The sequence below is a fragment of the Setaria italica genome, chromosome VIII (genome assembly GCF_000263155.2).
Source record: "Setaria italica strain Yugu1 chromosome VIII, Setaria_italica_v2.0, whole genome shotgun sequence".
In the NCBI taxonomy this organism is placed as follows: Eukaryota; Viridiplantae; Streptophyta; class Magnoliopsida; order Poales; family Poaceae; genus Setaria; species Setaria italica.
This window is the reverse complement of record NC_028457.1, coordinates 40,275,489-40,288,323: the sequence shown is the minus strand read 5'-3', so window position 1 is coordinate 40,288,323 and position 12,835 is coordinate 40,275,489. Positions and strand designations below refer to the sequence as shown.

The window sequence follows — 12,835 nt, the reverse complement described above, 5'->3', positions numbered from 1 at the left end:
TTCTCCACGCGTAGTCGTGTATGCGTAAGTGCATAGCAAAAATATATGAATTTAAAAATGATAAAATCATCTACAATTTTAGTTTTTCAAAACAACAAAGATTGTTAAATATAAACGACGTTGGGCCGGCCCGTGTAACGGATTGGGCCGGCTATCATTCACCCCCATGGAACACAAAGAATGTTCGCTCGTCAAAAAAAAAACACACAAACAATGTTAGGATTTCTCAATCAAAAGAAGAAAAAAAACAATGTTACGATAATGAGTACCAAGCATGTCACTAAGGGTACGGCCGTGACAAATTTTAATAATGCAATATTTTTTTTCATTTTTCTTATATGGGCATCTGGTGTTGATTATAGTAGTAGGGAGGAGAAAGATGATGAGAGATATTTCTGCGTTGACCATCGAGGAGAGAGTGGTGTACAAAACGAAAGCATCCATCATCGGATCGCAATCCCAAATCCTGAAGGCGTCGTCGTCGCCGGCCAAACCGCGTTGCTCCGTTCCAACGACAAGGCAACCAACCCAAGAAGCTTCAAAGCCTTCGCCGCGAATCAACCGAACCCCTTCCATCCATCATCCCCCAAGAGGCAGAGAGCCGGCCCAATCCCCACAACAACCCGAGAAGACCTCCCAATCCCCCAAGCGCAGAGGAACCAGGAGGTAGGAGGGATTCTTCAGCCAGCCAGCGGCCCCGAATCGCAGTCGCCGGATCGGCGGAGATCGTCTTCCTCCCCGCCCACCCGCCACCATGAGCTTCATATTCGGCAAGAAGAAGACCCCAGCCGGTAACCCTCTTCCCTCGTTCTGCAAATCTTCGTTCGATTCACCTCGCCCCCACCTCTCCTTCCCTCCTCCCGATGGCCAAGGGCCGACAAATTGGGCATCTTTTGGTTCATCTTGACCCCTGCTGGATAAATTCGTCGCCTTTCTCGTTCCCCCGCTGACGATGGAGCCAAAGTCGAGGGGTATTTTAGTTTTTTTTCCCCCTCCCTGCGTGTTGATCTTCCTCCCCGACGGTCCAGACCTAGATATCCCGGGAACGGGAACATTGGATGTATTCTGCTGTTCATGATTAGTAACCCTGTTAGTTGCCCTGTTAGTTGCAAACCACATGATTAGTAACCCTGTGATGCCTGTTACTGTTGTCCCTTCAAATTGGATGCATTCTGCTGTTCATTTGTATGATCCTCATTGTTTCCATGGTTTCCTGACCATCTTGGTTAATGCCAGAGCTGCTGCGGGAGAATAAGCGGATGCTGGACAAGTCCATCAGGGAGATTGAGAGGGAGAGGCAGGGCCTGCAGACCCAGGAGAAGAAGCTCATCAACGAGATCAAGAAGGTGGCCAAGCAGGGACAGATGGTGCGTGCCCAATAAAATGCCCCCTCTTGTTTTCAGCCTTGTTTCTTTTTTTCTTTCTTTCTGTGAATGTTAATTTAGCAACGCGCATCTGTGAACCTTTGTGTGATTACAACTTGGCAGCAAAGTGATCTAAAAAGGAATACGCAACAATGCAGTATGCAGCGTCATATGAACATTGTTTACTTGTGGTTCTGTTTTCAGTACTCACTTGATCAGTTTCTGAAAAATATGGCATTGTATTTGCATCTGACTGTTCCATAGCCTGTTGGGAGTTATTGTCGTAATGTGCACTTTTTGGCATGAATTGGATCATTCGAAGCTGTCTAGTTCAGTGTAAAATCAGTTCCGTACATCTCCCGATAGGACAAACTGGCTGATTTTATTTGTTGGAAACTTTGGATTATACTTTTGGGTAGTTGGTTTTGTGCTTGTTGCTGACATGCCCTTTATTTGGGCTGCAGTTGCTCTTAGTTCAGATTTTGTACAAACGCTTTTCATGCTCATTTTATATATTTTGATATGCTGGACACTGTTCACAGGGAGCTGTAAAAATTATGGCAAAGGACCTCATCCGCACAAGGCACCAGATCACAAAGTTTTATGCCCTGAAGTCCCAGCTACAAGGTGTATCTCTTCGCATTCAGGTAACTGCAAGAGTGCTCTATATCTGTTTTGAGACATTTAGTCAGGTTACCGCATATTATGATGTTCTTACTGCTGAAGTTGATGAACCCTCTGTACTGAATCCTCTGTTCATGACTGGTATCCAATTTACAACAGACTTTGAAATCAACACAAGCAATGGGTGAAGCTATGAAGGGTGTCACAAAAGCCATGGGACAAATGAACAGGCAGATGAACCTGCCTGCTCTGCAGAAGATAATGCAGGAGTTCGAGATGCAAAATGAGAGGATGGAGATGGTCAGTGATGTGATGAACGACGCCATCGATGATGCATTGGAGGGTGACGAGGAGGAGGAAGAAACAGAAGAGCTAGTCAACCAAGTCCTCGATGAAATTGGCATTGATGTCAACTCAGAGGTAAAAAACAAAAAAATGCTGTTGCATTCTTCTGTTGATCTCGATGTAAAATGCTCCGGCTTGCTGCTTTGATGGATGGTACTTTATATGCAATGCTGATTCTTCTTCTGTGCACCAGCTTGTGAAGGCTCCTGCAACTGCGGTTGCTAAACCGGTGGCAGCAGGCAAAGTTCCTGCTGCTCAAGCTGAAGCTGCAGGCGGGCCGGATGGCGGAATCGACGACGACTTGCAGGCGCGGCTTGACAACCTGAGGAAGATGTGATGATTGGAGTTTGGCAAAATATTCACACCCTTTGTTGTAGTTTTGTACCATGAATGTATAGCCATTGCGGCAAATCCTTCTTCACATCTTATTTGACAGTATGTTTGGCGTTGCCCATTGTACATAGAATAGAATGTATCTAGTGCCATGCACTAGGCTTTGCGATCTAATCCTAATCCCATTGGGTGCGCTTTTTAGTTATGATTCTGACTGAAACTGCTGCCAGTGCTAGGTTATGGCACTGCTGCGTTTGATTGTCTGATGACCGATGAATTTGGAAGAAGTCTGATGGATTCCTTGCTGCTAACACCCTGTTTTGTTAGTGGCATGAATGCAGAGATTAATGTAATCTCGATGCCTTGTTTGCACGTCTTGAAAAACTACAGTGGTGGTCTGTATAGCTGGATCGCAAAACAATATGGGCTTGACTTGGCTAGGGCCCATGATGCAGATGGCAAGCAAGCAGCAGCAGCAGCAGCAGCAGGGAGCATCGAAGAATTAAGAACAGAAATCAGAACCAATCCTACTACTGAGGGTTATTGGTTGGATTTGGATCGATTCAATACTTGAGCAACATCCCACCGGAGGTAATAATATAGATGCCTCTTTCGCTTTCTTTTTAATTGCTGGTGTCAAAGTGAATTCACAACAGCAGTACAAGAAGCAACCTCTTCGTATGAAATCCCCTTATAAACATCGGATTTTCCTATTGCCGTATTCGATTGAAAATTGAGAAGCTCCGTCGCTAGCAAAATTACTCAGGGAGAATGATTATTTTTCACATCTGATCAGCTGCAGTGTGCCTGGCATTGCCCATTGTGCATACAAGACATCTAGCACCATGCACTAGGCTTTGCCTTCTCTCCCTAATCCTATCGAGTCCGCTTTTGTTTTTTGGGGTCATGATTCGGATGATGTTGTGAGGGTATGATCTACATGTTGTAGTGACAATGGTGTGCTTTGACTTTGGCTAGGGATGAATTAGGATCGAATTTTCCAAATTCCCTGCCAACACTTACATTCTCCACAGTTGTCCTGGTGTCATGTGCACATAGTCATACATTGTCATTGTACTCTTTTTTAAAAAAATCGGGACGTGAAAATATTCAAAAAAATTGTTGTGGAACTTGAAATGTTTCCTGTGAAATTTCCGGTAATGTAGTGAGAATTGTTGCAACCTGCAAGTGCGATGCTTTGGGTAAAACTGCAGTCAACAATATTGTAATATCGATACACACACATCATGTTTGCAGAAGGTGCGAGCATACGGCGGTGGTCAAATTATAGGTCGTTTTCTAGATTCATAACATATATACAATATGTCCAGATGCATAGCGAATATTATGAATCTAGAAAAGCTAAACCGACCTATAGGTGGATGCGGTAGTATATATTTTAACAGCTACCGCCGCCGCCGTCGCTCGGTCTTGGACCACACCCGTTGTCCTGCTCTCTGTTCCTGCGGTGGAGGGCAAAGAACACCCTCAGGATTGCGACGGCGAAGATGATAACGATGAGGACGACGGCCAAGATCGTGTAGGTGGGTGAAGCCCCATAGCTGTTTCGGCGGCCGTAGTGGTGGCAGCAGATGAACTGTGAGTAGTAGTGTCAACAATTTTGGGCACAGGGTCTGGTGAAATTTTGTGGTACATGTATAAGGGGAGGCGCAACGACGGTTACGATGATCCATTACTTGTTACGATCGACCAAGAGTAGGTTACTATCGAAAGAAATGGCTTCGCTTGGCCCTGTCGGATTCTTCGGTCGAATCGTCATGTACAAGGATCGGAGAAGGTCCATTCCTAATACCCACGCACGTACGGTTGCTTGATGAACAACAACTGGAGATTTGGAGCAGACTATTTAAAATCATTTGATTTGCTTCCTGATTTAATGAGCAGGCAATAAAGCTACGTAGCTAGCTGCTCAATGATCACTAGGTGCGGCGGCGCCGGCCGGCGGCGGCCGTCGGCGCGCGGCAGATGGGGCAGGTGGCGCTCGTGTGCATCCACCGGTCGGCGCACGCCGCGTGGAAGTAGTGCGCGCACGGCATCAGCATCCTGACGGCCTCGCCGTCCTGCAGCTCCGCCAGGCACACCGAGCACGTGCGCTCCTCCCACCCCTCCGCCGCCCGGTACGTGCACTCCAGCGCCGCCTCCGCCGCGTGCTGCCCCGACTTATCAGTGCCCACGACCACCTCCGGCTCCGGCACGGCGGCGGCCGCCTGCTGCTGCTGCCTCTGCCGCCGCGCTCTGCGACGATCCTCGCCGCCGCCGTCCTCGTGGCTGGTGGTCTCCTGCTCCTCCTCCGCCTTCTTGCAGATGGGGTAGCAGAGCCAGGCAATGACGATCGCGACGACGAGGAGGAAGAGCAGCACCACGCCCGAGTATTGGGCCGACGTGAGGCCGCCGCCGCCGCTGCCGGAGTCCTGCTGCCCCTGGGGCTCGCCGTTGGGCGCTAAGGGCGGGTCCGGGAGGTCGACGAGACGCCGGCGTCCTCCCGCCGTGGCCATCGATGTGGTCAGCGCTCCAGACGACCACCGCTGCAAAGATCTAGCAGCTATACAGGTACAGAGGAAAAAACAAGAACTATGGCATGCATGGCCTCCTATCCTATATAAGGAGACAGGTCATTGGTTTCTTGATTACCGGCACACCTTGAATTAAAGCCTGACTATAGTTTCATGATTCAATTCCTAATTCAGTAACAAACACCTAATTAGTTTGCTAGGAAAGTATTCATCACAATATAAGAATATATAGCAAGTATGTACATAGTATTGCTATATAGAATTTGCCACAAAATGTTGGCAATGGACATTTTCTAGGTCATCCGAGTTCATTCAGAAGCATTCACCCCCTCTATACCGTGTTTTGCAAAACAAAAAAAAACTCCACGTAGACAACATTCCCCGTCCAAGAACGAAACAAAACAAAGCAGCACTCTGCTGTCCTAGTATAAAAGTAAAACAGAGCAATACTCTGTTTCGTCCTAGATAGAGCTCTGTTTCGCAAAAACGAGCAATGCCATGAAAACAAAAACCGGCATGGCTGCTCCAACGCAACACAACGTCATGCTTCAAGAAATCGGAGCCATGGATTCCGCGACGGGGGCCATGCCTTGTCTGTAGACCTTATCGATGAGGACATGCCTTGTCTTTCTCCGGTATCTGTGGATACAGCGACACATTGGGCGATTGCATCAACCCGTCCCAACCTCTCCCACTTGTCATGCGAGCTACCATGCCCCCACTTGTCATGGATTAGATGCGAGGTAGCATGCCACTCTACCACTTGAGCACATGGAGCATGACCCAAGTGAGCGACACGGCTCAACAGTTTCTCGTTCGTCGACGGATGTGAGAGAGAAGTAGAGGACGATATGGTGCTCCGGTTAGTTCCTGCGCAATCTCCAAAAGCTGGAGATCCTGTTACTGACGACGTACTCACTCAACTCCAGTACATGCAGATGCAGCGGCAATGTCGACAATGGCTGCGGCAGCCTCGATCGGCTCCAGAATGTCGGAGAGTAAGTCGGCTTTCGAATACAAGTTGGGTGGACGCTCCTGCAAATCCATCTTAACTAGAAGCTCTTCAAAATACTTAAACCCAGAAGCATTAGCTTCACGGGCAGCAATTAGAAAAAAAGATCTCTGTGGCATGCTCTGCTTCTAACCCAAGTGCAAACGAACTCTGCTTCCTCTGTTCCACTCAATCGCCTCTCTCCCCGCCGGCCACCGCCTCCGTTAGCCGGCGGCGGTGCTCTGACGCTCTGGAGCGCCGCCCGTCCCAGCCCGGCCCCCATGACGCAACGTACGCCGTCGGTCATCCAAGGACAGGAACCTGCCGGAGCTGGCCGGGAGACGGAAGGCGCTACGTGCGGACGAGGATCTCCTCGAGGGAGACGTTGATGTTGAGGTCGAGGTGGCGGTGATGGTGGTGGTGCAGCGACGCCGGCGGGCTCGGCGAGGGCGTCGGCGTGGTCTCGGCGCGGCACATCGGGCAGCTGGTGCTCCCTCGCAGCCACGTGTCGATGCACTCGGCGTGGAAGTAGTGCAGGCACTCCGGGAGCACCCGCACCGCCTCGCCGTCGTCGAACTCCGCCAGGCACACCGCGCACGTCGGCTCGCTCCACTTCTCCTCCTTCCGGTACCGGCACACCACCTCCGCCGCCGCCTGCGCCTGCGCCTGCACCTGCACCAGGTGCGTCCGCGACGTCGCCGCGCTAACCTCCACGCTGATGCTCACCTCCCCATCCTCCTCCTCCGTTCGCTGCTGATGGTGGTGGTGCCGGCGCCGTCGCCTCCTGTCGGCGCCGCCGCCGCCGCCGCCGCCGATCCAGCCGCCGCGGCAGCATGTGACGAGGAGCAGCACCAGGGCCACGCACAGCACGCTCACCAGCGCGATGAACGCCGGCGACTTGAACCCCTCCGGGCTCATCAGCAACGACCACGACTTGGACATGCTGCTCTACCACCTATCTAGCATCATCATCAGAGAGGAGGCCCGTGCCTTATGAGTGGCAGCGCAAGCGGACAAGGCTCCTCCACGATGGTTACGAGGATATCGCTGATGAGAGGTTATCGTTGATGCCATTGATGTGCCTTTTCTGTCCCTTTGTGCTTGGCACCAACAGCTCGGTCTCCTACTCTCTTTGCTTTCTTGCATCTCTTCTCTTGTACGCTTGCCGTTTGTGTTGCATCTCTTTCTCTTGCATCTCATATTCCATTACATCACTAACATAGTACTCACTCGGTTCTTAAGCGGGTGTTTGGATTCTGGAGCTAAAGTTTAGTCCGTGTCACATTTCGGATGCTAATCAGGATGATTAAACATGAGCTAATTACCAAACTAATTGCAGAATTTCTAGGCTAAATCGCAAGACGAATCTATTAAGCCTAATTCATTCATCATTAGCGAATGTTTACTGTAGCACCATATTATCAAATCATGGACTAATTAGGCTTAATGGATTCGTCTCGCGATTTAGCCTTGAGGTTGTGAAATTGGTTTTATAATTAGCCTATGTTTAATACTCCTAATTAGTGTCCAAACATTCGACGTGACAGGGACTAAAGTTTAGCTCGGGGATCTAAATACCTCCTAAATATATAACACTATTGGCTTTCCTTTCATTTGTTTAACTATTCATCTTTTCTATAAATATTTTTGCAAATAGATAAATCTACAAGTTGAATCTAAAGTATATCTAACAATAGACATAATGATACATATATATTTTAGTTAACTAACTCGTTCAAGTCAAATTTGGAGTAAAAAGTTAACGGCGTCATTCCAAGTAGTATCTCATATTCCATTACACATGCACGTAGCGGTGTCGTTCTTATTCCATTGTCAACGACGAAGAGGCAGCCTACGCTAGTCTAGTCAAGTTCTGAAGCATGGCTGGTGACGCTGTCCGGCTTGGGGCAGAAGACGACCTTGATCTCGCGTGGCGCGACGCAGTCCTGCGGCGTGGCCTCGACGTCCGTGGCGTTGGTCCTCGCGTCGGGGCACCGGGCCTTGAACCAGGCCGCCTCCGACGACGCCCCGCCGCCGCCGCACCCTCCGTGCGGGCCCCGGGCTCCCACGGGGCACTCGGCGGCGAGGTCCACGGCGCACCCCAGCGTGGGGCACCGCCGGCCCTCCGCGAACCCGTGCGGCGTCACCACCGCCGCCACGTTGAACCCGTCCACGAGGCTCACGCTGTACGCCGCCCGGCCCCCCGGCCCGCCCACGCTCACCTGCGCCACGGTCACCGGCGGCGCGTCGCCCGTCGCGCACCGCCCTACGATCTCCTCGCCGCCGCCGTCGCCCTCGATGGCGCAGCCCGTGCGCGCCACCACGCGCCCCGACCACGCGCCCGGCGGGAACGCCAGCGTCGCAAGGCCCTCGCCGTTCCCGTCGAGGCGCCCCGCGGGCTCGCCGTCGGCGTCGGTGGGGACGGAGGGGACGCCCGCGTTCGCCGTCACCAGCGGCCACACCGGGTACGGGCACAGGTTGTGGAGCGTCAGGTTCGCCGCCGTCGTCGTCGGCTGCCCGGCTGCGGTGGTGGCGAGCGCCAAGGTCATCATCAGAGCCTCTACTGCAGCTAGCGTCTTGTTGGACAGCGACCTGGCCATGGCTGCTGCAGATGAAATACAAGTGAGTGCTGGTGCCGGGGTGATGTGACGGCGGGTCTTTTTAAGGGGAGGTGAATCGGAAATGGTGGCGGTGGTTAAGTCGCAGTAAAAGCGTGCATTTGCAACGAAGCATTTCATCGGCACGCATGGCGCCGCCAACTTTCAGCAGTCGCCACTCCACCATCAGTAGAAAGTAGAAACCAAACGAGTTGCTTGTGCTGTTCAGATCCCGCCGACATAAGGGCCCACTGTGTCAGCGACAAAAAAAAATCTAACTCAACTTGTTCCTTCTGTAAACGGAGCAAATGCAAACCTCCTACACCTAGAAATTTCCAGAAAATGCAAGAAGCATCTGAATGTTTCAGAGGTAAGCCTGTGTGCTTATGTTGAATGTGTGGTTTTCTTTCTCTTCTACACATTTCAAGTCGATGAGCACCTACATACTACAGTAGACAGGGCTCAAACGACATCAGTCATTACCACTATTTGCAAAAAATAAAAAAAATCATGCAATTTATAGGACCACCAAGGCACTAACACGATAAACCAAACGAGCAAATTGATCTGACATTGTTTGCAACAGCTCTTAAGAGGATTACAGTGAGTTTGACTTAAGTCACAACGACCGGCGCCCCCGTCTGCCTCCCTTACAACTCTGCAAAAGTGAACATCAAAACATGATTCAGAGCTGCTCAGCATATAAAAGAACAGGCACAACGGCGCTCTTCTGTTTCGTTTCAAACGCCCACAAAGTCTTTCCTCCTCTAGGTCACCTGCTGATCAGGTGCTCCGACAGTTTGTCCCGCGCCCTGACACCATTCTCATCAGCTAACTGGCACACCTGTTGCCTGTAATTCACGTCGTGGTCGCTTGACGACGCTGCCCTTTGCTCGTCCACAGCTGCCTCCTGGAGGTCTATGATTATGTTGTGCAGCAAGCAGCAGACATGGATTATCCGGGGCAGCTTATGCTTGTCTGGGCGCCACATCTCCCCCTGAAGGAACTTCCATGTGTCCTTGAATTTCGCCAGTGTCCTTGGAGCCACTGTTCTCGCAGCCAAGTGCCTCCTGTTGAACTCGGTGTTGGACTCTGTGAGATCCTTCTCTTGGTATGGTGTCATGAGCCAGGGAAAAAGGGGGTACCCTGCATCGCCGATCAAGTATTCCCCAATTTCTGATCCATCTGATACCTTCAGCTTGCTGCCATTCAGGCGCTCACCTTTCTCGCACAGTTTGAAAAGGCCAGAGCTGTGCAAAATGCTCGACTCTTTCATGCTGCCAGGCCACCCAGTCACAATATCTGTGAACCTCATATCCGCATCGATGACAGCTTGCAAGACCATGCTGTAGTTCTTCTCCTGGTCGAGCCAGACCTTGCAGTTCGGTTCAGCTGAAGAAAGGCACATTGTGATGTGTGTCGTGTCTACTACGCCACAGCAGTTTGGCAAACCATGGATCTTCTCAAACTTGGATTTGATCTTCTCCATTTCGCCAGTGTCTGGCCAGCGCAAGTGGTGGCTTGCTCGCTCCTCCATAGCCTCAATGAACCTCCATGTTATCAGCGAGACGGTCGAGTGGTTCACGCCAACAGAAGATCCGACAGTCACCAGCGACCCACCAGAGTTCAACCTTCGCAGAGCAATGGCCACTCGATCTTCTAAAGACAGCACCGTCCCATCAAGAAAGGTATAGCTGCTGGACCTCACCATCATTTCATCTTTCACCAAACTGCAGACATAGTCAAAGGCTTTTCTTGGCATTTTGAAGACAGACTCAAATCTTTGTGCATCCTCGATAGAAGATAAGGTTCCTAAGAAGGAAAAATAAGTCTGGTTACAATTCCAATAACTGGTAAGGCAAGAGCAATCTTGTAATTAATTCAAAACGACCACAGTAATCACAGATGAATTACATTAAGGCATTCTAATCTACATAATTGCCATCCATGATACAGGATCCTATTGTATTTACCAATTGCTAGAGTGAACATAAATCATAAAGTAATAATAATCACAACAACATAAGCATAACAAATCAGTACAAATAGTAATTACTACGTAAGTTCCATGTCAAGTAGTCCAGTGTAAAAAAAAGCAGTCACATGAAACCGCATCAGTCATCTGTGTGACTTTTACAAAGAAACGAAGTTTCTTTAAAAATACTCGTTTGTAGTAATACTCAGAAAAATTGGGATGCGGAAGTTTAGCTTATAAATAATAGTCCGGAAACAAGTTTCCGGGTTGATCTTGTTTTGTTAGTCATCTGCTTTCTCAAAGTTACTCAGAAAGAGAAACACTACCCTTTATGAACATTTTCCTTCATGCTATGTTTCTACTTCACGAAATTAGGATTTGAGAAGTCCTGCAACACTCCTAAGAAATTAATGCAACAAAGGAAAGGTCCAATGTACTGTGAAACAGAGAATGGTTGATGTAGGTGCTGCTATGCTACACGGCTGCATCACATGGTGGACTCAATCACACAGCTAATACTGCGTGCTTAGAGCAAGAATAGCTATGATCTAGCTATCAGTCATATGGCCTGATCAGCATTGCTATAGTCAAATTACAGGACTGAAAGAGGATTAATTTCAGACTACCCTGCAATTTAATTTTAGCCAATCAGGTAGACTAGGCACATGAATGAAAACAAAACTGAACCTTTTAGTCCTGCCATCCTAGTAATCTGAACAGAGGCGAAGAAAGAATTCAGAGCTCAAATCTTTCAAAAAGAATTCAGAGCTCAGCTCTAGGCAACCTAGATTCTATTCCTTCCAATTCGAAAATCGAATCACACCTAAAACTGGAACATTCACTGTTCATGTACCACGACGCAACACCAGTGAACACGACAGACACTCCTCAATCAGGCGAGTGGCATTGCTCCAACTCCAGCATTACCGCCACACTAATCACGGATACTCCCTACCACGATCGACAAAACTGCAAGATTAGCGGCATAATTCCTCCATGATGCAGCTTAGATCTACCAATCGCCGCCTGATGGTCGGTAGCCACCACCCAATCCGCAACAAATCTTTAATTGAGGCGTACGGCCGCCAGCAACGCCGGTCGGCAGCGCCGGACGGGAGGGAGGAAGACGGGGACACACCTGACATCCGCATGCAGAAGGCGTCCCACCAGTTGGCGGGCGGGCCGCCGGCGCCCGCGGCGGCGGCGGCTGCCATTGCCGCGGCGGCCTTCTTCTCCGCCGCCGCCTTCCGGCGGCGCTTGGGCGGCATGGCGGCGCGGCGAGGGAATCGAGAGTGGCGGCGCCGGGGCACGCAAAGCACGGGACGAATCAGGAGGACGGGGACGGCATGGGCGGCCTCGTCACGGCCGCGGCGGCGAGGGGGGCGGAGGAGGAAGCGGCGGGAGCGCGGTGGCGGGGCACGCGTAAGATGCAGGGCATGGAGTGGCGTGCCGGGATGTGAGACGTGGGGGGGCGGGGCGCGTGTGCCTGTGCTGTGGCTGGTGGAGGGGGAAAGACAAGAAGCAGCGGCGAGAGGAGAGGGGAGAGGAGGGCGGAGGAGCACGACGACGAAGAGAGGAGGCTCTTCTTGTGCAACTTTGGAAAGCCAACGATGGATGGGGTGGAGGTGTATTTCTACACGTATAGGTGGTGAGTCAGGTATGTATATCTGCAACGGGGGAATGACAATGTGCGTGATGGAGTTGTTTTCTATGTATACGTGTATAAATATCTGTACATGTAGGTCTACGTGTCGAGGTGTTCATTTACCGAAAGGTCGGAGCCGTTATATAATTGAAATGTATCCACGACAACAGTACCCGTTATACAATTGGAATGTATTTACGACAAAACCGTTACATCGATAATGTCCGTTATATGACTATAATGCATTTACAACAAAGTTGTTGCATGAGAAGTACATGTAATATATGGCGGATACGGTAAAGTAGTTTTTTCGATGGCTCTTGAAAGTAGTTTCTTTATATACTTTATTTCCTCCATAACCGCAAAGTGGAAAAAAAGAAAGAAAGGATTGTTGCAGAGGGACACAACGAGGCAAATGTAAGCCACC

General features: G+C 50.1%; 4 protein-coding genes across 4 annotated transcripts; 1 reads left to right on the top strand and 3 right to left on the bottom strand.

Annotated features, from left to right (window-relative positions):
• Nucleotides 1-379: 379 nt before the first annotated feature.
• On the top strand, nucleotides 380-2,871 carry LOC101762807 (vacuolar protein sorting-associated protein 2 homolog 1). The gene is made up of 5 exons (XM_004980002.3): nucleotides 380-791; nucleotides 1,237-1,367; nucleotides 1,907-2,011; nucleotides 2,148-2,408; nucleotides 2,527-2,871. Exons 1-5 carry the CDS (start codon nucleotides 755-757, stop codon nucleotides 2,668-2,670), a joined length of 678 nt encoding a protein of 225 aa, XP_004980059.1. The 5' UTR covers nucleotides 380-754; the 3' UTR covers nucleotides 2,671-2,871.
• A 1,735-nt stretch (nucleotides 2,872-4,606) lies between these two features.
• LOC101762957 (E3 ubiquitin-protein ligase EL5-like) lies at nucleotides 4,607-5,182 on the bottom strand. Its single transcript, XM_004980871.1, has one exon. The coding sequence runs from the start codon at nucleotides 5,180-5,182 to the stop codon at nucleotides 4,607-4,609; it is 576 nt and encodes a 191-aa protein (XP_004980928.1).
• An 864-nt stretch (nucleotides 5,183-6,046) lies between these two features.
• On the bottom strand, nucleotides 6,047-9,195 carry LOC101761990. The gene is made up of 2 exons (XM_004980000.3): nucleotides 8,057-9,195; nucleotides 6,047-7,139 (listed from the first exon to the last, which is right to left on the bottom strand). The coding sequence occupies exons 1-2, from the start codon at nucleotides 8,927-8,929 to the stop codon at nucleotides 6,543-6,545; spliced, it is 1,470 nt and encodes a 489-aa protein (XP_004980057.3). The 5' UTR covers nucleotides 8,930-9,195; the 3' UTR covers nucleotides 6,047-6,542.
• Nucleotides 9,196-9,333: 138 nt separating this feature from the next.
• LOC101761581 (protein ALP1-like) lies at nucleotides 9,334-12,379 on the bottom strand. The gene is made up of 2 exons (XM_004979999.3): nucleotides 11,902-12,379; nucleotides 9,334-10,600 (listed from the first exon to the last, which is right to left on the bottom strand). Exons 1-2 carry the CDS (start codon nucleotides 12,029-12,031, stop codon nucleotides 9,561-9,563), a joined length of 1,170 nt encoding a protein of 389 aa, XP_004980056.1. The 5' UTR covers nucleotides 12,032-12,379; the 3' UTR covers nucleotides 9,334-9,560.
• Between the last annotated feature and the right edge of the window lie 456 nt (nucleotides 12,380-12,835).

Excerpts from the sequence above, each read along its gene's own strand:
- LOC101761990 (XM_004980000.3), bottom strand. The coding sequence starts at position 8,929 with ATGAAATGCTTCGTTGCAAATGCACGCTTTTACTGCGACTTAACCACC. Across the intron at positions 7,140-8,056 it reads GCCATGCTTCAGAACTTGAC|AGCAGCATGTCCAAGTCGTG; the intron begins TAGACTAGCGTA and ends GATAGGTGGTAG.
- LOC101762957 (XM_004980871.1), bottom strand. The coding sequence starts at position 5,182 with ATGGCCACGGCGGGAGGACGCCGGCGTCTCGTCGACCTCCCGGACCCG.
- LOC101762807 (XM_004980002.3), top strand. The coding sequence starts at position 755 with ATGAGCTTCATATTCGGCAAGAAGAAGACCCCAGCCG. Across the intron at positions 1,368-1,906 it reads TGGCCAAGCAGGGACAGATG|GGAGCTGTAAAAATTATGGC; the intron begins GTGCGTGCCCAA and ends CACTGTTCACAG. Across the intron at positions 2,012-2,147 it reads GTGTATCTCTTCGCATTCAG|ACTTTGAAATCAACACAAGC; the intron begins GTAACTGCAAGA and ends AATTTACAACAG.
- LOC101761581 (XM_004979999.3), bottom strand. The coding sequence starts at position 12,031 with ATGCCGCCCAAGCGCCGCCGGAAGGCGGCGGCGGAGAAGAAGGCCGCC. Across the intron at positions 10,601-11,901 it reads CTTCTGCATGCGGATGTCAG|GAACCTTATCTTCTATCGAG; the intron begins GTGTGTCCCCGT and ends TTTCCTTCTTAG.